This window comes from Callorhinchus milii, unplaced genomic scaffold (genome assembly GCF_018977255.1).
Source record: "Callorhinchus milii isolate IMCB2004 unplaced genomic scaffold, IMCB_Cmil_1.0 Scaffold37, whole genome shotgun sequence".
NCBI classification, from domain to species: domain Eukaryota; kingdom Metazoa; phylum Chordata; class Chondrichthyes; order Chimaeriformes; family Callorhinchidae; genus Callorhinchus; species Callorhinchus milii.
In genome coordinates, this window is record NW_024704778.1 from 592,362 (window position 1) to 615,781 (window position 23,420).

General features: G+C 46.1%; 1 protein-coding gene across 6 annotated transcripts in view; it reads right to left on the reverse strand.

Moving 5' to 3' along the window:
* The window catches only part of mark2b (MAP/microtubule affinity-regulating kinase 2b), a 40,038-nt gene extending 21,212 nt beyond the window's left edge, over positions 1 to 18,826 (reverse strand). For 5 of the 6 annotated variants that reach the window (XM_042345263.1, XM_042345262.1, XM_042345258.1 and 2 more), the window contains exon 1: positions 18,623 to 18,826. In XM_042345263.1, the coding sequence (XP_042201197.1) occupies positions 18,623 to 18,667 (45 nt within the window). In that variant the 5' untranslated portion in view covers positions 18,668 to 18,826. Of the gene's footprint in view, positions 1 to 2,116; positions 2,512 to 18,622 lie in introns of those variants that run through there. The other variant, XM_042345260.1, reaches the window with a different exon arrangement.
* Between the last annotated feature and the right edge of the window lie 4,594 nt (positions 18,827 to 23,420).

Sequence of the window (23,420 nt, forward strand, 5' to 3'; positions counted from 1 at the left end):
GGGAGGACGTCCCAAAGCGCTTCACAGAACACACTGCAAAGTGAATTGACTGTATATTTGTGGGCGAACGCGGCAGCCAATTGCGCACAGCAATGTCCCACAAACAGTCGTAGATTGAAAATGACCAATTAATTATTGTTTTTGGTTTTTGAAGGGATTATTATTAGGCTCTGTGTGGAGTAAGGAAACTTGCCCGAGGTTTCGCCCTCTGCCTGGGAATGAACTCAGGTCTCTCACTTGCAAAGCGAGTGCTCTAACCACTGAGCTACAGGACTCCACGTTGGGAGGGAGAGGCTTTCAAGGGCTAACAGAGAGGGGAGAACATCATCACAAGTCAACTTTCAAATGAACCCTGGTCAAGGTGCTTTAGATCAACGTGAAAATAAACCCTCCCTAGAACTTCCCTCCTCAAACAAAAGGAAAGGAGTTTCCACATGCAATAGTTTGTAACGAATGAGTAAACAGGAGCAGAGCTGGGACACAGGTACGTACAGTCACCGTGCCTCACAGGCAGATTAACCAGGAGATTAGAGTAGATGTGTCACTTCCCCACAAGGCTGTGCCTGGTGGGCAAACTCGCAGAGACTCAGACACAAGTTGGAGAGGTAGACGGGAGTGCCGAAGAGTAAAGGGATTGGTACAAATGTTACGTATGGGCTATAAAACTCTGTGCCAGTCACCGACAGGTTCTCAGCATGCCTGTGTCTCATATCAAAACTTTGACCTCACAGTCCTGCTTGACACTCCCAGAGCAACACCGTGGGGAGCACTGCAATGTCAGAGACACCCATCCTTCCTGTTCAGGTGGATGCAAAATATCCCGTGGTGCTATTCGAAAAGAGAAGGGGGTTTCTCTACCCCCCCCACCCCCAGCTCCCGCCCAACAATCCAAACCGCAATCGGTCACTTACTTCCTGCTGTATTCGCCTACAAACACAGTAAGTCCTGTGAAGTGCTTTGAGACGTTTCAATGACATGTTAAAAGGTTATATGAGATGTAAGGATTATTTTGTTTCGGCCACAAAATCCGGTCAATTCACTTTACAGTATATTCTGTGAAGCGCTTTCAGACGTCTCGACGACGTGATAAGGAGCTATACCAAATGCAAGGATGATGATTATTATTATTATTATCTATTTCCCTTTAGGGGGAGCCTTCTGTCATCCTCTTAACTGAGAGTGGGGGAAAGAAAGAGTTACAGGAAGGAAGCTGTGTTCCACTCAAGGTGTGGGCCTGAAATTTCACCGCCGTAAAAAAATCTTTAGTATCTGTTACTAGCTACATTAATCAAGCCGCCAAAATAAATCAACCCCCACCCCAACCATCCCCCATCCCCTCCCAAGAAAAGACTGTGAAAGCAGGAGAGCAACTTCACAGAGGACATTGGCCGAGGGCTTGGCTTCACTGTCTCGCTGTGTATCGCTGAACCCTCCTGACATCACCAGCCGATCCACAACAGCAGCACAAACAGGTTTGATGAGCAACTTTACAGCATTCCCCCCCCCCCCGCCCCACACACAGACTGAGCACAAGGCAGCGTCAGGGAATAAAGCGCACAATGGCAGCCTGACTGAAATAGCCTCGACAAACACCCAACTCAGATTAGGAACTCAACACACACACACAGTCTCCCTCTCTCTCTCTCTCTCTCGCACACACAGACACACACACACACACAGTCTCCCTCTCTCTCTCTCTCTCTCGCACACACAGACACACACACACACTGTCTCTTTCTTAAACACAAACACACACGTCTCTCTTTCTCTCTCTCTCTCATACACACGTCTCTCTTTCTCTCTCACACACACGTCTCTCTTTCTTTCTCACACACACATTCGTCTCTCTTCCTTTCTCTCACACACACACGTCTCTCTTTCTTTCTCACACACACACACACGTCTCTCTTTCTCTCACACATCACAGCCTGCCTCTCTCTCTCTCTCACACACACATACAGCCTCTCCCTCACACAAACACACACACATTGAACAGCAAAACTGATCGAGAGACTCCAACAGGGCTCCGAAAGGCATTGGTCACACCGGGGGGGGGAGGTTGAGGGCTATAAGTTGGGGAAAAGAAATGTCAAAGCACCCTCAGAAAGACACTCACCCCTGCCTCCTTCCTCATTTCGCTGTCGTCTCCCACTGGTGGACTTTAAGACCAGGATTATTTACTCAACAGTACAGTAAATGTTTGCCGTCGAGATGCATACAAAAAAGCAAATTACTGTGCAGATAGTGGGCGGTTGGGGGCCCCACCCAGGCAGGGCTGAGCGATCTGAACAATCCTGCAGGTGGGTGCCGTCAATTGGTCTAAAATTACCTGTCGAGCAGGCGGAAGCTTGGTCTCATTTCTGCAGGTTAGCTGACGGTAAGAGGAACCCACAAAAAGGAGCACTCCACCTGCCCTGACCAGCTGCTCTTTTAAGGGCCACTTTCATTCAATTCAAATCCCAAGCCACGCACCTCACACTAAGTGCTACGATTTTTAATGCAAGACACTCGCCTCGCAAGCAAGGGGACCCGGGTTCGATTCCTGGGCTGAAACGTTAGGCAAGTTTCCTTATTCCACACACACCTTTCTTTACCCAGCAGTAAAGTAGTAACCCGGTTGTTAGTCAATCGGTGGGCGGATCGCTTTCCGGGCTAATAAAAATTATTTAAAATTAAAAATAGTAATAATGTGATCACTCAATCCACGACTGTTTGTGGGACACTTCTGTACGCAATTGGCAGTCGTGTTTCGCCCCAAAAATACACGGTCACTACACTCTACACTATATCCTGTGAAGCGCTTTGAGACGTCTCGAAGATGTGATAAGGTGCTATATAAAATGCAAGGATTATAATAATTGAGGGAGGGAGGGAGGGAGAAGAGAGGGAGAAGCATGGGTTTCAGGCCAGTTATTGAAACGTTTTGTGTTTTTCTCACCAATTCAGTTAACATCCGCCTCCTCTCTCTCTCCCCCCACCCCCTTGAGAATGCTGAACTCTATGCGAGATGGAGGCCTGATATAATTGACAGACGTGTACAGAGCCGGCTGTGAAGTCATCATTGCTGTAAAAGGTTATCAGGAAGCGACAAGGGATCCAGTCTGAACCTGTGAACGTGCTGAACCCAACCTGTGGGGAGGAGGCTGTTTTGTACTGCTTTAACTTGTTCACCACCGCAGAGCTGTACACACACACACACACACACTAATCCTACAACTAGTAATCTTTCCACTTGATACACCTCTATAATCTGCTATCAAAGAATTGTTGGCCAGGACAACGAGAGTAATTTCGGTTTGAAATGTCTCAACGACGTGATAAGCCGCTGTATCAAATGCAAAGATTATTATATTATATTTTGCATCCTGGACAGGGATCGGATGTCTCTCTGTAAGTATGAGCTTGCCGTCCCCTTGTCTCTCTGTCATTCCTGACATTATGTTATAAGTTGCTAACTCTGGACAAGGCCTGACCTCATAGCGAGGAAGACCTGTGTGTTTTAGACTGTGCGTGAGGACATTCTGTTCTGGATCTCCCCAACATAACACAAACTTAGCCTCAGTCTGTGTCGCTCCTTTTAATTCTAGACTGTGTCCAAAATTGTTCTTTTTTAAAAAGCCATCATTTTCTTTCAGTTGCCAGCATTCAGGAATGTCGGGTGTGTTTGGTTGGCCTTTAGAGCTGCGATCTATAATATAATAATCCTTGCCCTTGATACAGCGTCTTCTCACATCGTTGAGACGTTTCTAAACGCTTCACAGAATATACTGTAAAGTGAATTGACTGTATATTTTGAGACGTTTTGACTATGGCAAAAGAACCAGAGGGAGATATTTTTCTTACCCAGAGAGTTGCTATGGTCTGGAATACACTGCCTGAAAGGGTGTTGGAGGCAGATTCAATAATAGCTTTCAAAAGGGAATTGTATAGGTATTTGAAAAGGAAACACGTGCAGGACTATGGGCTAAGAGCGGGGGGAGTGGGGACTAGTTGGGGTAAAAGCGGGTACTAGTTGGGGTAAGAGCGGGGGAGTGGGACTAGTTGGGGTAAGAGAGGGAGAATGGGACTAGTTGGGGTAAGAGAGGGGTAATGGGACTAGTTGGGGTAAGAGAGGGGTAATGGGACTAGTTGGTAGCTCTTTCAAAATGTCGGCACAGGCACAATGAGCCGAATGGCCTCCTTCTGTAAGATTCTATGTGACGTCAAATGCAAATGTACAGATGGTTCCATTACATTCCCAGGATGGCTATTCTTCCTCCTGTAGCCACCGAACCTGAGGCCCTGCGTTTGACAAAGAGTGCGAAGGGTGCTCATTGGTAAAATGAAGCACACACAGCCTCGCCCACAAATATACAGTCAATTCACTTTACAGTGTGTTCTGTGAAGCGCTTTGGGACGTCCTCCCGTCGTGAAAAGCGCTATATCAAATGCAAGGATTATTATTATTATTATTATTATTGGCAGACCGGGACTTCACCCGGTCGGTTGAGACTCAATAAATTGTGCTCGGCTCCCAGAGAAGTGGGAGTTGGGGTGGGGGCGCGATGGGGGGGGAAGATCTATTTAGCACTGTTAGTCAGCCCTCCCCCGCAGTGCCTGCAGGTAGTGAGATGTTCTGCAAGAGGCCTGTGTACAGATTTCCGCATCCCCAGGGAGGAGCGAGCACTGGTTAAGAGCCTATACTTGGGAGCTGGTGCTTTTGAAAGGGATTTGGGGAATACACTTGGGGAAAGGAAGGAAAGAGAAGCAAGGCAGCTTGAATCAGGTCCTCAAAGCTGTGGAGTGGGGCCCACAAAATACACAGTCACTACACTTTACAGTATATCCTGCGAAGACCTTTGAGAAGTCTCAACAACATCATAAGGCGCTTTGTCAAATGCAAGGATTGTTTTATTCTTATTATTATTATAAGTGAAATGAATGGATTGATTCACAACAACGCATTACATTTAAACAGAGCCTTTCATGTCGGGAGGACGTCCCAAGGCGCTGAGCAGAGAGACCTGGAGCCGGCTGAGTGGAGGAAGCGGACAGGTCGATAAGGCGTTAGCAGGTCACAGAGGCAGGAAGGAGCAAGGCCGTGGAGGGCTTTAAAGGCTCAACTAAGATTTCAGAGACAACAATAATAATACCAACCCTTGCATCTAATACAGCGTCTTTAACATCAGGGGGTTTTCTCAAAGAGTTTCACAGGATATACAGTGAAGTGTTGTAATGGTGTAGTTCGTAAGCAAACACAGCAGCCAGTTCGCACAACGCAATTATCCCACAAACAGCCACTGAAGTGAGTGACCAGTTTTATCTGGGGGAGGTTAGCCAGGACGTCGCAAAACACTTCAGATTTACAGTCGACCTTTGTGCAGCTATTTCATTATATGGCTGTTTGTGGAACACTGCTGTGTGCAATTGGGCTGCTGTGTGTTCACGCCACTTCAGTAAATCCTGTGAAATATGAATGGATCCAGCATCCACAGACTTTTCGGGGAGAGAGTTTCAACTGATATATCAGCTATCAGATCAAATAATCTCATTCCCCATCAGATAAAAGGCCTTGTCCCAATAAGACTGCTCACACACACGCACGCTCACATGTGCACAACTATTTTTAAACTTTTGTTTTACTTACCTCACGTGCAGCAACTGAAAACACTTTTTACACAGGACAAAAAAAAGCAGAAGAGAAACAAATTGTCAGTAAAAGCTTCAACAGGTTCTTACTGAGCCCAAGTCAACAGTCACCCTGTGGGGTTACTTCACGGAATATACTGTCAAGCATAGTGACTGTATATTTTGTGGGTGAAATGTGGCAGTCCCGCAGACAGTCATCAAATTTTATTTAAAAAAAGGGATTATTTCCCTCGGAAAAGTGATCCGCCAATTGACTAACAACCGGGTTCCTTCTTACTGCTAGGTAAACACAGGCATGTGCGGAGTAAGGAAACTTGCCTAAAGTTTCGCTCCGCCCGGGAATCAATACCCGGGTCTTCTCGCTTGCAATCTAACCACTACGCTACAGGACAGACATCTTATTTTTCACTGCAGTGAGCCAGGGAGTAGGAAGCTCCCCTCACAGCAATGCCCAACTCAGTTGTGCCATGAGTAGGCCTGAAGACAACAGCAGCATTTGCCACTTGTGACCTGTTGGTCTCAGCCAAACCCCCGACCATGTTACTCTTACAGAAATAAGCAGTTTCTTAAGAGTCTGGCATTCAAGTCTGAACCACCCTTCCTGTTCCAGCTGTCGATTTCCCCCTGTGTAACCGTCCTCACATCTAGATCTTATCTTCTCTCACAGCTCTTTCCTTTAACACTGAGACACTGGGTAGCTCATCTTGTCCCGCTCTTGTGTCATAACTCTAGCGTCAGAGGCTTTGCACAGTTCCAACCAACCATAACAACAACTTGCACTTTGGCCCGCTAATTGCACAGTCACAATACTTTGCAGTGAATCCTGTGAAGCACTTATTATAAAAAGGACAACGGGCAGCCCTTTCACAGAGCTGACACAGCGATGATAGGCCGAATGGCCTCCTTCCATGTTGTAAGATTATCATTCCAGTAAACGCGTTTGACACCAGACACTGTGACTGTTAAGAGAGCGCTATAGCGCAGACAATAAATACTGACTGTTCTCACTGCTGGAGAGCATTCACAGTGGAGTCTAAACCCCATTCGTATTATTTCAGAGCTCCAGTTACACACCTCAGTCACTCGCTTTTCAATCAGCACCATTGTTACTAACTGGAGCAGTGAGACACGTTCACTCTGTACCATTGGAAGGACAGCCCAAGGCGATTAACAGTCCTGGCTTTGCCCGGAGCTTGGGGGGGTGGGGGAAATGGGGGTAGCTGAGGGGAGTGGGGAGATGACCGAATGCACGGTCGAAAGAGGCAAGTCTCGACACACCTCAAAGCGCTTCGCAGGATATACTGTGAAGAGTGTATTTTGTGAAGAAAGTCGACAAGCCTGCCAATTGTAACCAGTCTCTCTGCTCATCTTATCACGTGCAACAGGAAGCTGCAGACGGCTACAATCCCAATACATTGTCCAGCAGAGCAAATAATACACGTGTGTGTGTGAGGGGAGGGGCACGCGTGTGTGATTCAGGGTAGTGTGCGTGAGCATGAGTGAGGGTAGTGTGTGTGGGGGAATGTGTGTGTCTGTGTGAGTGATGGGTGCGTGTGTGTCTGTGAGAGTGGTGGGGGGGGGGCCTATGTGTGTATGAGTCTGAGTAGGTTACAGTTTGGTTAGAGGAACAGCAGGGGTGTGAACTGAATCAACAGTTTTACCCGCGCACACAAAGTGGGAGGGGTCATATTCAACAGAACAGAACAATACCCCATTGAGCAAAAATAATGAACCACCACTCAACCAGGAAGTTCCATTTAATGAGCCTGAAGGACTCACTCCTATGTTGCTCCCATCTCCCTCCCCCTCTCGGTCTCTGTGTTTACCTTGAACCTCTCCCCAACAGTAAGGTCAAAACGTAAACCTGACCCTGAGCTTTTAGTCAGCTTTTCCCTTCCCCAACCCAGTCCTGGCTCCTACCCCACCCCACCATTTTGAACGTGCTCTGGGATGTCCACCCAACGTGAAAGACGCTGCATAAACGTAAAGTGAGCGTAGTGGTCAGAGCGCTTGCCTCTCAAGCGAGAGGACCTGGGTTCGATTCCCGGGCGGGGTGCAACCTTTAGGCAAGTTTCCTTACTCCACACAAACGCCTCCGTTTACCTAGCAGGATGTAGGAACCCGGTTGTTAAAGACGATTGGCGGATCACTTTCCATGCGGGGGTAACAATCCCATCAAAAACAAATAAATAATATTAATTCGGTCACTCAATCCACGATTGTTTGCGGGACACTGCTGTGCGCAATCGATTGCCACGTCCTGCCCACAAAATATACAATCAATCCACTTTGCAATATATCCTGTGAAGCGCTTTGAGATGTCTCAACGAAGTGATAAGGCACTGTATTATTATTATCTGCTCACAGCACAGGCTGAACCGGGAGGGTTTTGTGGCCCGCGAGGCTCAGCTAACAACTGGATAATCTCAGTCAGACTGGGAAAAGCACACAATCAGCTAAGAGACACAGCGCACAACATGGCAGTAACGTGTAACATACCTAGTTACAGATTATCTTCCTACCGGAAGGGAGCAACGGATTTTTGGACCTGATAGCAAGCAATTTATCTGCTTAAAACCAGAGGAAAGGCAATACGAGACTGTTAAAACCACAGTAAACCAGATGGCTGTGTGTTCAGCTGCCTGAACTAGCAGACATTAACCCAGTGAGTGGGAGGTGGAGAGAAAAAAAAACGCACAAATGCGATAGGTTTTATGATGATAATAATAATAATCCTTGCTTTCTTCCCGACGTCTCAAATCGCTTCACGGGATACACTGTAAAGTACAGTGACAGTACATTTTGAGGGCAAAACGCTGTATTTTATTAGGCTTTTCTTTCATGAAGGAAAAACGGGGAAAATCACAGAGGAAAAATCCAGCTTTCGTAAAATTAAATTTTTAAATATTTTTTAAAAAAAGAAATGTGAATCCAGAAGTCTAGAAGACGAGAAAAGCGCTATATCAAATACAAGGATTATTATTATTATCCATCCCTGTGCCCTCACCGTTACTCTGTACTCAGTCACAGAGCAGGGAAGGATGGACACGTTTTACTATCAATCAATTGGTTTTAAATTCAAAACAGGTAGCAAAAAGGAGGGAGAGGGGGGGAAAGGGAGATGTACACGTAGAGAGAGACCTTGCAGTGTCTGTTGCGCTGCTGCTCTCACGCAGTGAGGATTCGTGGCTCACACCCACGCAACAAGCTTGGGATGTGATGCCAACCGCACGTCAAAAGTGAACGAGCTACCCTACCCCGCAGGAGGGGAGGGGAGAGAAGAGAGACAAGCCACCCTGGGGCTCCCTGCCCTCATTTCTCATAATAACAACACTTGCATTTGATGCAGCACATTATCACATCGTTGAGACGTCTCAAAGCACTTCACAGAATATACTGTAAAGTGGATTAACTGTGTAATAATAATAATAATCCTTGCATTTGATATAGCGCTTTTCACGTCTTCTCGACGTCTCAAAGCGCTTCACAGAATATATTGTAAAGTGAATTGACTGTATATTTGTGGGCGAAACACGGCAGCCCAAAAAAAGTCGCGGATTGAGTGTCCAAATGGTTATCGTTAATAATAATATTAATTATTATTATTAAGTCTGTAAGCCAAAGCTCTAACAACTATCTGCCGTCAGGCCCTGGCAGGATCAGGTCCCGTGCTAGCTGGATAAAGCTTGCCAGACAGCGCTCTCAATGGCAAGCTATGTGGTTTTAGCTGGTTAGACTCCAGCAGTTACCCCAACGCACACTCTGGGCTCCCCCCTAAGCCAACTCCTAATACTCTCCAGAAGCAGGCAAGCACGATGCAACTGGCTGCAAATATAAAGTGAATTTTATATATATATATATGTACGTACAACATATTCTTTGAGACGTGAAAAGTGCTATATCAAATGCAAGGATTATTATTATCCCCCCAGATGGAGAGATTGCTCAGTTCATTCCAATAAACATCTTGGGAATTTCCATGCATAGATGGGATGCACAGAACTCGGTTTGGAGACTCTTAAACATGGTGACTGGGATTCCACATGTGTCAGACACCTGGCTGACAAACAAATAGAGAGTTTTTTTTTAAAGAAGGATTTGAAAGCAGAGAGGGATGCACTGCAATACAAAATTTACATTTATAGAGCGCCCTTCATGTCAGGCTGTTCCAAGTTGCTGGATACAAACTGGAGGTTGGGACAAAGCGTAGGGTGAGTGTGGAGGGAGAGGGGAAAGGATGTGAGACAGGGAGTGTGAGAGTTGCAGAAAGGACGGGAGACAATGGCAAACACTACACTTTACAATTAATCCTTGAGCTCTCTGAGGCGTTCTCCTGATGTAGAAGACATGAGGATTATTTACAATTACATCCCTTTACCCGATCAGAGGAAGGAGGGGTTATCTAACTACCTTGTCAATTCCCTTTATTATTGCAAAGACCTTAAGCAGATCACACAGGTTCATATGTCTCATCGTACCTAAGCCCTTTCATCCCAGGGCTCATTCTAACAATCTCAATGCACCAAAGCCAGTAAATACTTAGAGGTTTGCGTGCTCGCCTCACAAGAGGACCTGGGTTTGATTCCCAAGCAGGACGAAACTTTAGGCAAGTTGTTACTCCACACACACACACACCTATGTTTACCTAGCAGTGAATAGGAACCTGGTTATTAGTCGATTGGCGGATCGTTTTTCTGGGGATAATAATTCCTTCAAAAAAATAATAATAATTTGGTCACTCTGTTTGTGGGACTGTGGGACGCTGCTGTGTGCAATTGGCTGCCGCGTTTCTCCCACAAAATATGCAGTCACTACACTTTAGGGTATATTCTGTGAAGCGCTTTGGGATGTCTGTTCATATCTTTAACGTCCACCTGAACAAAGCACAGATAGATCTTGATTTAACTGTCCTGAAAAATGTCATATAAAAATATAAAAAATAGTGCTCCCCTCAGGCACTGTATTCACTATAAACCCAGCAGATTCTGTGTGATTTTGGAAAGGGAGAGACTGAGAACAACTGGCTCCATCTTTGGCAATGACATCACTGCTCCCACGTACAACACATCCACCACTTTTAACCACAAGCAAAAAAAAGCATGGGAAGAGGCATCATTTATAAAGCTCTGCACTCCACACTTATGGGGCAGTGTTCTGCTTCCATCCAGCAACGACAACACATTACATTTCCACAGCGCCTTTCACATAAGGAGGACCACCCAAGGCTCTGGACAGTCAGGGATTTGGACCTGAGCTGGGGGTTGGGATCAGGAGGCGGTCGAGGGCAAGGAGGGTATGGGTATGGGTAGGAGGGTGACTGAAGGCGCGGTCGAAGAGGAAGATCTTGAGACTGGCCTTGAAGGAGGTGAGGAAGGGAGCGAGGGAGAGGGACTGTGAAATGGAGGTCCAAAGGGTGGGGGCAGAGAGGCTAAAGGCCTGACCACTGATCCAGCCACAAACCACTATCAAATAAATGGCCAAAGTAAAGTACAGTCATCCGCTCCAAACTACATAACATTGAGAAATGACTGGTGTATATTTATCCTGTTTGCACCAACATTTATACAGCAGTGAGTGAGCTCTGGGTCTGCAATGTTGGTGGGACCATCATTTCACTGCTGTTCTGAACAGAGGCAAGGCACTCCACCACCTCCCTGTTGTCCTGCAATCTCTTACATAGAAGCACAACAGCCCACATTACTTCACTTCAAATTATGCGCCAGTAAACTCGGGGGCAGCCCTACAACAACAACCTGCCCCTCGCGCAGGGTAGTAAATACCCTGTTGCTGCTCACCATCTTGTTTGACACTCGGCAGCATTGCACCTTCAGTCACCTGAAGAACCAAAGGCCCAGTTACAATAATAAAAGTCAAAAGGACTTTCGAGTGGCAAAAAACTCCTAATATTTTTAAGATTGTGCAGAATTTTTGATTTTTTAAGTTCAATAAGGAAAACAGTTTTTCTAAAGTACCCATCATATAAATCTGACACAACTCTGAATGGTGTTAAATTTTAACATAGCAGTCCTATAATAATGATATTCCTTGCATTTGATATAGCGCCTCATCATATCGTTGAAACATCTCAAAGCGCTTCACAGTATCTACTGTAAAGTGGAGTTACCGTGTATTTTGTGGCCAAACGCGGTAGCCAATTGCGCACAGCAGTGTCCCATTGCTGGTCTTAAGGTAAAGACGCTGAGAGATTCAAGCCAGGGTGGCAGTGGGGGGAGAGGACAGGGAAAGAGAAACAGACAAGGGTGGAGTTAGACATCTGGGCACAAGTGTACTGAGCAGCAGAGTGCTGGTGCACAGCACAATACAGTACTGTGGTTTGCGACACCCACAGGTGTGTGTCTGCATAGCTAAGCTACATTTCCTTGAGCTTCTCAATGAGTCATCACATCGCTGCCACAGGCATGTTCACCTTTGAGATATAATCAGTCCAAAAAAGTATGTAAATACAACTACGTCACACAGGAATCCATTCAGCGAAACGCAAGACAAAGGCTGGATTCAGGGCTTTCCAGCACAACACAGGGATCAGGGCCGAGGATAGGTGTCTGAAAGGCAATGACTCCAGCCCAGTCAGATCTGTGTGATCTCAAACAACCTATCGACCCCCAAAGAGTGAAATGTAATCCTGGGGATAGGGGAGGGGAGAAGGGGAGTAGCTTGTGACGGTACAGGCAGGGGAAGAGACTGGCACATTTTGCTCATCCACAAGTATTCAATCACCTGTGAAACACTTTCCATTTTCATCTCCGCAACCTGACCCTGTGATAAGACAACGCAGGGGGAAAAATTCTGTGTGAAAGCAGGCTCGACAAATACAGGAGGAGGGAGGGAGACAGAGAGAGAGATACCACACACAGACACATACACATAAAGGCATCAATGTCCTCCAACGTTCATACCTGTGTTGGGGGCAAGGGAAAGGGTTCAGCAACCTGTAGCATCTAAAGCTGACAAGTGCTGTTGGCCGGAGCACACCGCTGGGTTATGTCATGTTAGCCGAGGCTGTCAGGCACAGGCACACACACACACGCGCGCGCGCGCGGAGGCAGCTGGTGAACAGAATGTGGCGTTCTCACTGTTCAGGTGTTTGTAGACTGGGCTGGCGTGCTATGCTGTTAATTGCTATCTGCAATGAGCATGTTGTGCAGTTTTGAAAAGCTGGAATGGAGTCAGGCACGAACACATTATTTTACCACCATCCACGCTCTGAAATCACCGACTGTCCTGTGTGTTGATATTGCAGGCATATTTATTTAACATTTACAGTTCCACTATACATTCTGCCAATTGTGCACAGCAGCGTCCCACAAACAGTCGTGGATTGAAAATGACCAATTTATTATTGTTTTTTGTTTTGGAGGGATTATTATCAGGCGTGTGTAAGGAAACTTGCCTAAGGTTTCGCCCTCTGCCCGGAATTGAATCCAGGTGTCTCGCTTGCAAGGCGAGTGCTCTAACCACTGAGCTACAGGACTCCACACTGTAAAGTATATTCTGTGGGCGAAACACGGCAACCATTTGCACACAGCAGTAACCCACAAACAGTCATGGATTAAGTGACCATATTTTTATTATTATCTGAGGGATTATTACCCCCAGAAAAGCGATCCGCCTATCGACTAACAACCAGGTGAGTTCCTACTTACTGCTAGGTAAACAGAGGCATGCGTGTGGAGTAGGGAAACTTGCCTAATGTTTCACCTTGCCCGGGATTCGAACCCGGATCCTCTCGCTTGCCAGGCGAGTGCTCTAACCACTACGCTACGAGACTCCAGCTACATCGTACAACAGGCTTCCCTACACGGTGACACACCTCTGCAATTAAAGCAAAATACCCCCATCACAGCTCCACAGTTGAATGGTTGCAACCAGTTCAATCAGGTCACATTGTTTTCCACACTGACCCGGACAGAACAGCCAGCTGGCTGGCTCGCTCTCAAGGTGTGGCACAGCCTCGGGTGAAAGAGAACTGGATCAGTCACTGTGTCGTACAGGTGTTTGTTAAAGCAGACATCCACATTAAATACCTCCAGCATTTCAGATAGAGCTCGACCTAAATCAATCAAACATGGCTGCTCACACTCCCTTCCCAACATGAAAGGCGCCGTATCAAATGTCAGGATTATTAGTAGTATTATTATCATTATAACAACGTTCCTTTGCTGGTCACATTTCAGAAGAGTGTTAATCAATCGTACAAGAGAGTTGTCACATTTTGCTCCTGGTTCCAGTCAGCAATACAGACACATAGGAAGGAAGTGCTGTTATAGTAATAACATTAATAATAATAATCCTTGCATTTGATATAGCGCCTTATCACGTTGTTGAGGCATCTCAAAGCACTTCACAGGGTAGATATACAGTATAAAGTTGATTAACTCTGTATTCTGGGGGCAAAATTAGCTACAAATTTCTAGTTATTGATTTCTGCTTAATCTGGTTTACTTGATCCGGCTTGATCCAGATCACGGAGCAAAGAAGGTTTAAGCAAACAATCCGCCACAAACAAGTAGAATTTAAGGGCGAGGATTCCCAGCCAGAGCAGGGAAAGGGAGGAAAATAATAATTTAGTCACTCAATCCACAACAGTTTGTAGAACATTGCTGTGCGCAATTAGAATCTGCATTTTTCCCCCAAAATACACAGGCACTACACTTTACAGTATTTTCTGTGAAGCTTTTTGAGACGTCTCAACGATGTGATAAGGTGCTATATCAAATGCAAGGATGATTATCGTTATTATAAAGCTTCAGGGGCAAACATCCACTTCACCACTGGCAGAAATATCAGCAGCTGGAATAAGCAGTCAACTCGGGCGCTTTGGGATGTCTTCCCAATGTGAAAGGTGCTATACAAGTGTTAATTGTATTGCAACTGTGATTACTCGTTCCCACCTCCAGCAGCTATAGAAAGAACCTGCATTTTTTCAGTCTGTTATGTCAAAACATCTCAAAGTGTTTTACAAAAGTAGCAGCTGGTTTTGTAGACAATTGTAGCAGCCATTTTGTGCACAGCAGGGTCCCACAAACAGCGATCCAGTAAGAAACCAATTAATCTGGAGGATGGTAAGCCAAGGACACAGAGAAACTACTTTCTCTCTTCCAGTGGTGTTGTGGGGTCTTTTAACATCCGCCCAAACATATGTAGAGGATCTCAGCTGAGAGGTGACACTCCCCTCCCCCCACAAACACACACAACACACTACAGTGGCGTATCAGCCTAGATTGCGAGCTTATTTTGATGACTTTGGGTCTGAACCCACATCCTTATGACACCCTGGTAAGAGAGCAACTGACTCAACCAAGCTGAGATGAAGAGAAGAGGCTCGAAATGTCTTGATAGGAGTGGCTGAACGAGGGGCAGTCATCTGTGGTGTCTATGCAGTTACTGACGTCATTGGGAGGGGGGTGGGAGGTGGTAATAGAAAATTCTAACCAAGACTGAAACTGCTTGCTTTCTGTCCCCAGAGTCAGCACTCCAGGATACGTAGGAACAGGAGTAGGCCATTCAGCCCTTCGAGCCTGTTCTGTCATTCAATGAGATCATGGCTGATTTGTACCTCAACTCCAATTAAGCGTCACTGTCCCATATCCCTTGATACCCTGACCCAACAAACATCTGTCCACCTCAGTCTGGACAATATGAATAGATCCAGCAACCACAGCTTTTTAGGGGAGGGAGAGGTCCAGATTTCCACTACCCTTTGGGTAAAAAAATGATTCCCCCACCAGAGGAAATAGTTTCTCTGTTGCTACCCTATCAAATCCTTTTTTTTATTTTAAAAAAACTCAATTAGATCACCCCTCAAACTTACAAACTCAAGAGAATGTAAACCAGGTTTATTATAATAATAAAAATAATAAGCCATGCGTTTGATATACCGTCTTATCACCTCTTTGTGATGTCTCAAAGGCGCTTCACAGGATACACTATAAAGTGGAGTGACTACGTATTTTGTGGGCGAAACGCAAAGCAACCTGCACTCCTAATTTAACCCTTTATGCTGAAGTAGCTGTATCCTTCTCAATTAGTAAAATTCAGTTGAAACAAGCCATCGATAGGAGGGAACCAGTAGACAAAGCTGAACTGTACCCGTGTTCCTCCACACGCTTTTTAGAAACAGTAAATGTAAATGAAGCACTATTTTCAAACAAGCTTTGCAGCAGGAAGTGTAAAGCAACTAAAAGTTGCTGTACTTCCTTGCCTAAACCACTGCACACTCCACGTTGACAGGCTCCGCGCTGTAAACACTCCTGACCACAAGAAAAACAAGGCTGAAAGAAATGCCAAAGTCCAACTATCACAACACTTGATGCGTTTCGTGCCTGCACTGCCCTAAAGGGAGATTTTGCACACAGCAGGAAAAATCATACAACCCTAGAATCTTACAGCACAGAAGGAGGCCATTCGGCCCATCATGCATGTGCCGGCTCTTCGAAAAAGAGCTACCAACAAGCAAGCGAGAGAGAAAGAAAAGATTCCATTGTCTTTCAGGAGTGGGGAGGAAGAAATTGGCAATAAAAAAAAGCATTTTATTTGGCAGCTCTTTGACACTTTACACTTTTCAAAATAACAATACGAAGTGCAGAAAGTCGGGCTACAATATGGAAGGTCACAGCAACACACCAGCCCACTGCAGAAGGACTGTATAACCCAATATCCTTCTGCCCCCTCTCTCTGGACTAATATTAGATACAAGGATTGAAAGTAGGAAACAAAAGGGCAGGCTGCCAAATGATGTCTTCACCAGATTTTCCAAACTCATTGCATTTACTAAATGTACTAGTGACATCTAGTGACAAAATGACCACACCAAGTCACTGTAACAGGACATCCTGTCTCATATTCACACGCGCACAAACACATAGGACTTGTTTTTCTGATAGGCTTTCATTGCATTTATTTCATTAGACAATTGAACTGACCATATGATTCAGCACAGCTTTCATTAATAAGGTAGACATATATAATAATCTTTGCATTTGATATAACGCTTTATCATGTCATTGAGACGTCTCAAAGTGCTTCACAGAATATACTGTAAAGTGTAGTGATTGTGTATTTTGTGGGAGAAACGCAGCAGCCAAATTGTGCACTCCACAAGTCACCAATTGAACCTTTCTGTACCATAACATCAACTGCCTCACTACAGTGCAATCCTCTCCATTTTGTACAGCATATACACAATTATTATTAAGGTTGCTTCCTAGAGTGATAATCATACCCACATCAATCCAAAAGAGCAACAGGGCATTTTAACTTACTCGATTCAAATAAAGCAATAAATACTCAAGCAATATTGTTTTTGATAAATTATGGCTAAAAATTTCTTTATTTAATCTAACAGGCGACATTGAGACATCCCTTGACGCTGTTATAATGCAACTCACAGTCAATGCTGGTCTCAGCTAGTTTCATGCTCACTTTTTTTTAAAAAAAGCACCACTCGTTTTACTGGATCAATAGTTCTTCTCAAGTGATCACATTTAGCAATTGGTGGTGGCAACTCGATACAATGCATTTTTTGGTCTAACTTAAAGGGGAATTATTACCTAAGCGAAACTCTTTCCTGAGTAAATGGGCTGTGTTTTGGGTTCTTGCTTTGTGTTAGGAGTGATGCCACCATTTTAATTGTTAGTTGATGGGATGTTAAAGGGAAAGTCACTGTAGAATTTCTCCACTCCAAACACAGATGGGCTCAGCGAGCTCATTTCATGCAAACTGATAGAAGAGCTGACTTGGGTGTTTGACAAGCTGCTGGGTTCATTGCCTGGGGGGGTGGTGGGGGGGTAAAGTAAATCAGTGAGAAATATCAGACTTGATGGTGATCAGGCCTCAAATCTGACACTGTGCATGAAGAACGCACAAGGTACTAGAGGGTATCAGTGAAATTGTACCCCAGCAGGGGCTAGCATGGAGTCAGGGAGAAAACAAATAGAAATGATCTAGCCTGGAGAACAAAACATTCATTCAATCGATGACTGTTTGCAGGACACTGCTGTGCGCAAGTGGCTGTCACGTTTCGCCCACAAAATATACAGTCATTCTGTGAAGCATTTTGAGACATCGCTGACATAAGGCGCTATATCGAATGCAAAGATGATTATTCTCATTCTTCTGTATTGTAACTCCAAGGCAATGATGCTTTGACCAAGACTACACATTTGGGCCGTGTCGAAAACTGCACAGAAAAACTTCAGATCAAGAGCACTAACCGCAAGCGTGGGGTGGGGGAGAAAAGAAAAAGCATCTGCTTCCACTGTTCCTGCAACCTCCAGTGTGAGAACTCAGTAAAACTGTCAAACAGGAAGTACTCAGAGCACTTTCACTGACTAGCAGACCTAATTTAGATAAGTTTTTCTCCCCCCCCACCTAAAAAACACTTCACCATTTACAGCTCAAGACAACTGCAACCTTGCACAGTACAGAAACGAACACCTGCAACAGGTCTTGCAAGCTTAAAGCGGGGGTCCTTCCTCCCCCCACTCACCCAGAAAATAAAACGCAGCTTTGTTGCTCTTAAAGGATTTTTTTTTAAACAAAATACAAGCAGCCGAAATGGCTTCAACAGGTAAATTCATCGGGTAAATCTCCCTCGTCAGCATCCTAAGTAAATCAACAGTAACAACTTGCATATTTATACAGCGTCCTTCACGCAGGGTAGCGTCTCGAAGCGCTTAAACAGTGGTGGAGCCCAATGCCGGGCCGCGGAGTGGGTGACTGGAAGCACAATGCCGAGGAGGAAAGTCTTGATCTGAAAACGGGAAAAGAGGGGGCAATGCGGAGGAGGGATTGAGGGAGAGTTGCAAACACTCGTCTTTCCCTCCGCCCCTCGCAAAATGGGTTCAGCAGGTGAGTCAAACACCCCGAGAGGTGAACTCCGCGTCCCACCAACACGCAGCCCCCCAAAAGCCCCCCTCCCGCAGGCAGCCACGCACCGCAAACCGGTGCGACAGGTGGAGAAGAAGAGCCTTACCTGGTCAGCCTCGTTCAGTGTCGGTAATGGTGTTCGAGTGGACATCGCGACTCCAGGCCAAGACGGACTGAAAGCTGAACTTTTCCTTCCTTCAAACCCCCAAAAACTACTCTCACCTTCCCTCCCTCCTCCCTTCCCTCAACCAAATAATGAAGACTATTTACAACAGGATTGGTTTTCTGCCTCCCACTCCCCCCCCCACCACCGCAAAGATAGTTAAAAAAAAGGGAGAGAGACCAGAGAAAGTTTTCTCTTAAAAATATATAAGAAAAATTGTTTTTAAAACTAGGTCAGGGAGGGAGGGAGGGGGAGGGAGAAGGAGTATAAACCACAACTGTGGAGACAGGAGGGGGTTGGGGGGGCAATTTCGGTCACTCTTTGGAACTTTTTAATCTTTTAAACAAACTTTCCCCCTCTTCCGCCTCTCTTTAAACCTAATCTTTCGTCTCTTTCCTTCCAATTCTCTCTTTTATGTATTAAAAAAAAAGCTGACTTCCCCCCCCCCCTTTCTCTCTCTCTCTCTCTCTCTATGTATATATATAAAAAGTTTATGGGGTGGGGGGAGTCAAAAAAAAAGCCCTTTTAAAGTTACTGATGAATTACCTTCGAGAGGAGGTTAAAGAGGGATTGTTATGCATCCAAATTAATGTTAAAAGGGAACCCCCCCCAGAAAACAAGGGGGAAAAAAAGCCAATTTAATTAATAACACATTTGAAAAAAAAAGGGGACCCCCCCCCCTCTCTCCCCCCAAAACAGGAGAGAACCAAAGCCAATTTAATTTAAAAAATATATAATTTTTTTTAAAAAAAACAACCCCACAGGAGGAGACAGTAAAAAAGAAAGGAAGGACGAAGCCTTCCTCCCCCCCCACTCACATCTGGAGCGGGTCTCGCAGTGAAGCCGCCCCCACCACCCCGCCGCCCGGAGGGGGAAGGTGCCCAACTCGAGCCCGAGGCTTGTGTCGGGGCCTCCCGGTGAGGGGATCTGCACAGCGCGCGGCCCTGATCGATCAGCTTAATCGATTAACCGGGGAGGGGGGGGGGGGGGGGGGAGAGGAGAGGAGAGGGGGGAAGTAAAAACACTTCAGTTACTTTTCTTTCCTTCTTTTTCGGTCTCTCACACTCACTCTCTCTCTCTCTCTCTCTCTCGCTCCGGTCGCGGCTCTCTCCCTCCCTCCCTCCCTCCCCCCCACCCGCCCAAACCCAACCGCTCTCCTCCTTTTTTTCCCCCTCCTCCTCCTCCCCCTCCTCAGGACTCCCGGGCGCCGAGTGAGAAGCGCGAGAGAGAGAGAGAGAGAGAGACAGAGACCAACCGCCTGAGGAGAGCGCGAGGAGCGGACGAAAAGCTGAGGAGCGCGAGCAGCCAGCGCTCGCTCCCGCCCGCCCGCCAGCCAGCCAGTGCGCAGGCGCACACACATACCCCCCCGCCCACAGCCAGGCAGCTCTCGCCAGCCTCGGGGCAATCTTCGGTAATCTTCGGCACTTTCCGGACCCCCCCCCCCACCACACACACACACTTTACCCAGTCAGTGCGCAGGCGCGCGCGCGCGCGCACACGCACTCACTATGCACCCGAGCCAATCTTCGGCACTTTCCGGAGCGGCTCTCCGACTGACTCCGCCCCCCCCCCCCCTCGGCGACGTGACGTAGTTAAATCTCCGCCCACCTCGCCGCTTCAACTACTGCGCAGGCGCGAACCCTTCGGCTATTCTCGGCACTTTCCGGAATTTTTTGTGGGACAGCTCCGCAACCACAGGTGGCGCCGCTCTGGTCATTCACCCGCAGCCACCAGGCGGCGCTGTCCATCAGCCATCAGACAGTAATGGTCAATTACTGTACATTATATTAATAATTATTACACCACATAGAATATTATTATTAAATAAATAGTTCACATTAACGATATCAATGCCTTCTGTGTTATGTTCAATATAATTATATTAATAAATACAATATAAATGGATTATTTTGTTGTTAATATATTAATGGTATAAATATATTTTATTCTTAATGATATAGATAGTTGCAGTGTTATTAATATATGATGTAAAATTTTATTAATGATGTGAATATTTTATTGTTAGTGATATAAAGAGCTGCAGTGTTATATTAATATATTATATGAAATGTTACTGGTATAAATTGCTGTATTATGTTAATATAATATACATTAATGATATAATAATAATAATAATAATAATAATAATAATAATAATAATAATAATAATAATGATGATATAAAGATCTGCTGAGCTGCGGGTGATTAATGATATAAAATAGATTGATTTTACTAATTGTATAAAATATGTTATGGTGAACGATATAAATTGATGTTGTCGATATACAATATAATAATCCTTAAAATAGATTTAACGCCTTATCACATCTTTGAGCCATCTCAAAGCGCTTCACAGAACATACTGTAAAGTTTAGTGACTGTATATTTTATGGCCGAAATGCTGCAGCCAATTGCACACATAAGAACATAAGAAATAGGAGCCGGAGTGGGCCATTCGGCCCCTCGAGCCTGTGCCCCGCCATTCGATAAGATCACGGCTGATCTTCAGACCTAACTCTAATTACCCGCCCTCTACCCATATCCCCTAATCCCTCTATTTTTTAAAAAATCTTTCAGTCTCAGCCTTGACTGAGCATCTACAGCCTTCTGGGGGAGTGAATTCCATAAAGTCACTGCCCTCTGAGTGAAGAAATGTTTCAATAGTATATTAATCTGATATATAATAAAGATATAATACTATAAATTGATATATTGATGATATCAAATATATTTACTGTTAACACAATATATTAATATGATATAGAGTAAATATATAATATGAATTAATATAATATTATTATTGGTATAAAGTCCCACTTGACCCCCTGACTGACCCGCTGGCCTCTCTATAGAGGAAGCCGAGACCCCGGTGAGGATCGAACTCACGGCCCCTGGTTTACCGGACCAACTGCTCTAACCACTGAGTTGTGGAGCCGCCGCCAAACACAGGGTAAAGGAGCTGCAGCGCCGCCCAGTGGCCAACAACAATAACACAACAACAACAACAACAACACAATGACCTGGTGTGAAGGCCTCTCACGTTGGGAGGACGTCCTAAGGCGCTGCATAGGCAGAATTATGGACCTGATCTGGGGTCAGGGGTGGGAGAGGGTGGGGGCGCCGGGCGGGGCGGGGGAGGGAGGTCGAAGGCACGGTCGAAGAGGAGGGTCTTGAAGGTGGTGAGGGAGGGGGCGAGATGGAGGGCAGAGGGAGGAGGCGACGGAGGGGTTGAGGGAGGGGTGGAGGGAGGGGGCGAGATGGAGGTGGTGAGAGAGGTGAAGGCCTGGTTAGCCCTCTGGTGAGGGTCCTCATGGCGAAGGGGGGACAGTGTTATGGTCAGTCCAGGCTGAGAGGTTGAAAGGCCACCGCGGGTCAGCGGCCGAAGCTCATCATCGCCAGCGGGAACCGGACACAATACGTGAGTGTCGGTGAGTGAGTGAGTCAGTGAATGAGTGAGTGTGTCAATGAGTGAGTGAGTGAATGAGTGAGTGAGTGAGTGAATGAGTGAGTGAGTCAGTGAGTGAGTGTCTGTGAGTGTTAATGCGAGTGGGTGTGATGAGTGTTTGTGTATCAGTCAGTGTGTGTTAGTGTGTGCGAGTATGTGTGAGTGTGTGTGCAAGTGTATGTGAGTGTGTAAGTGCGTCAGTGAGTCTGTGCGAATGAGTGTGTTAGTGTGAGTGTGTGCGAGTGAGTATGGGTTGGTGTGAGTGTGTGTTTGTGTGTGTGCGAGTGAGTGTGTGTGGGGGTCTCTGTGGGGGTTAGTTTGTGTGTGTGCGAGTGTGTCAGTCAGTGTGTGTTGGTGTGAGTGTGTCAGTGTGAGTTAGTGTGAGTGTGTTAGTGTGAGTGAGTGTGAGCAAGTGAGCGAGTGTGTTAGTGTGAGTGTGTTAGTGTGAGCAGGTGTAAGTGTGAGCGCGTGTGAGTGAGTGTGTTAGTGTGAGTGAGTGTGTGAGTGTGAGCGAGTGTGAGTGTGAGCGAGTGTGTGAGTGTGCGTGTCTGTCCCTTCAAAGTTTACATTCTCTTTCTCTCTCTCTCTCTCTCTCTTTCTCCGCAGGAGCCACAGATGAAGGGCCCCTAAGGCGGGGCCCCATGTGCTCTCTCTCTCTCTCTCTCTCTCCGAGTGTGTGAGTGTGTTAATGTGGTGCGTAGAGAGCAAGAGACTAATCCCGGGATTTCGGGATCAATACCATCCGAGGATTCCATACAATAATCCTTACATTTGATACAGCGTCTCCCAACTCTTTATCTCTCTCTCCCTCTCCCTCTCTTATTCTATCTCACTCTCTCTCTCTCGTTCCGCAGGAGCCAGAGACCAGGGGCCCCTGAATAGGGGCTCTCTCTCCGCAGGGGCCCCTAAGGTGGGGCCCCGCGCTCTCTCTCTCGCTCTCTCTCTCTCGTCCTCTCTCTCATTTTCTCTCGTTCTCTCTCTCTCTGTCATTTCACAGGAGCCGGAGATGAGGGGCCCCTAAGGTGGGGCCCCGCGCGCTCTCTTTCTATCTCGTTCTCTCTCTCTCTCTCTCTCTCACACGCACACACACACACCAGCTCCCCGTTCACAAGGCTTCCACACAGACACACACACACAGACACATAGACACACACACACACAGACATATACACAGAGACATATACACAGAGACACACATAGACAGACACATAGACACATAGATACACACACAGACAGACACACACAGCCCTGGGTCACACACACACACACACACATGGACAGACATAGACCCACATA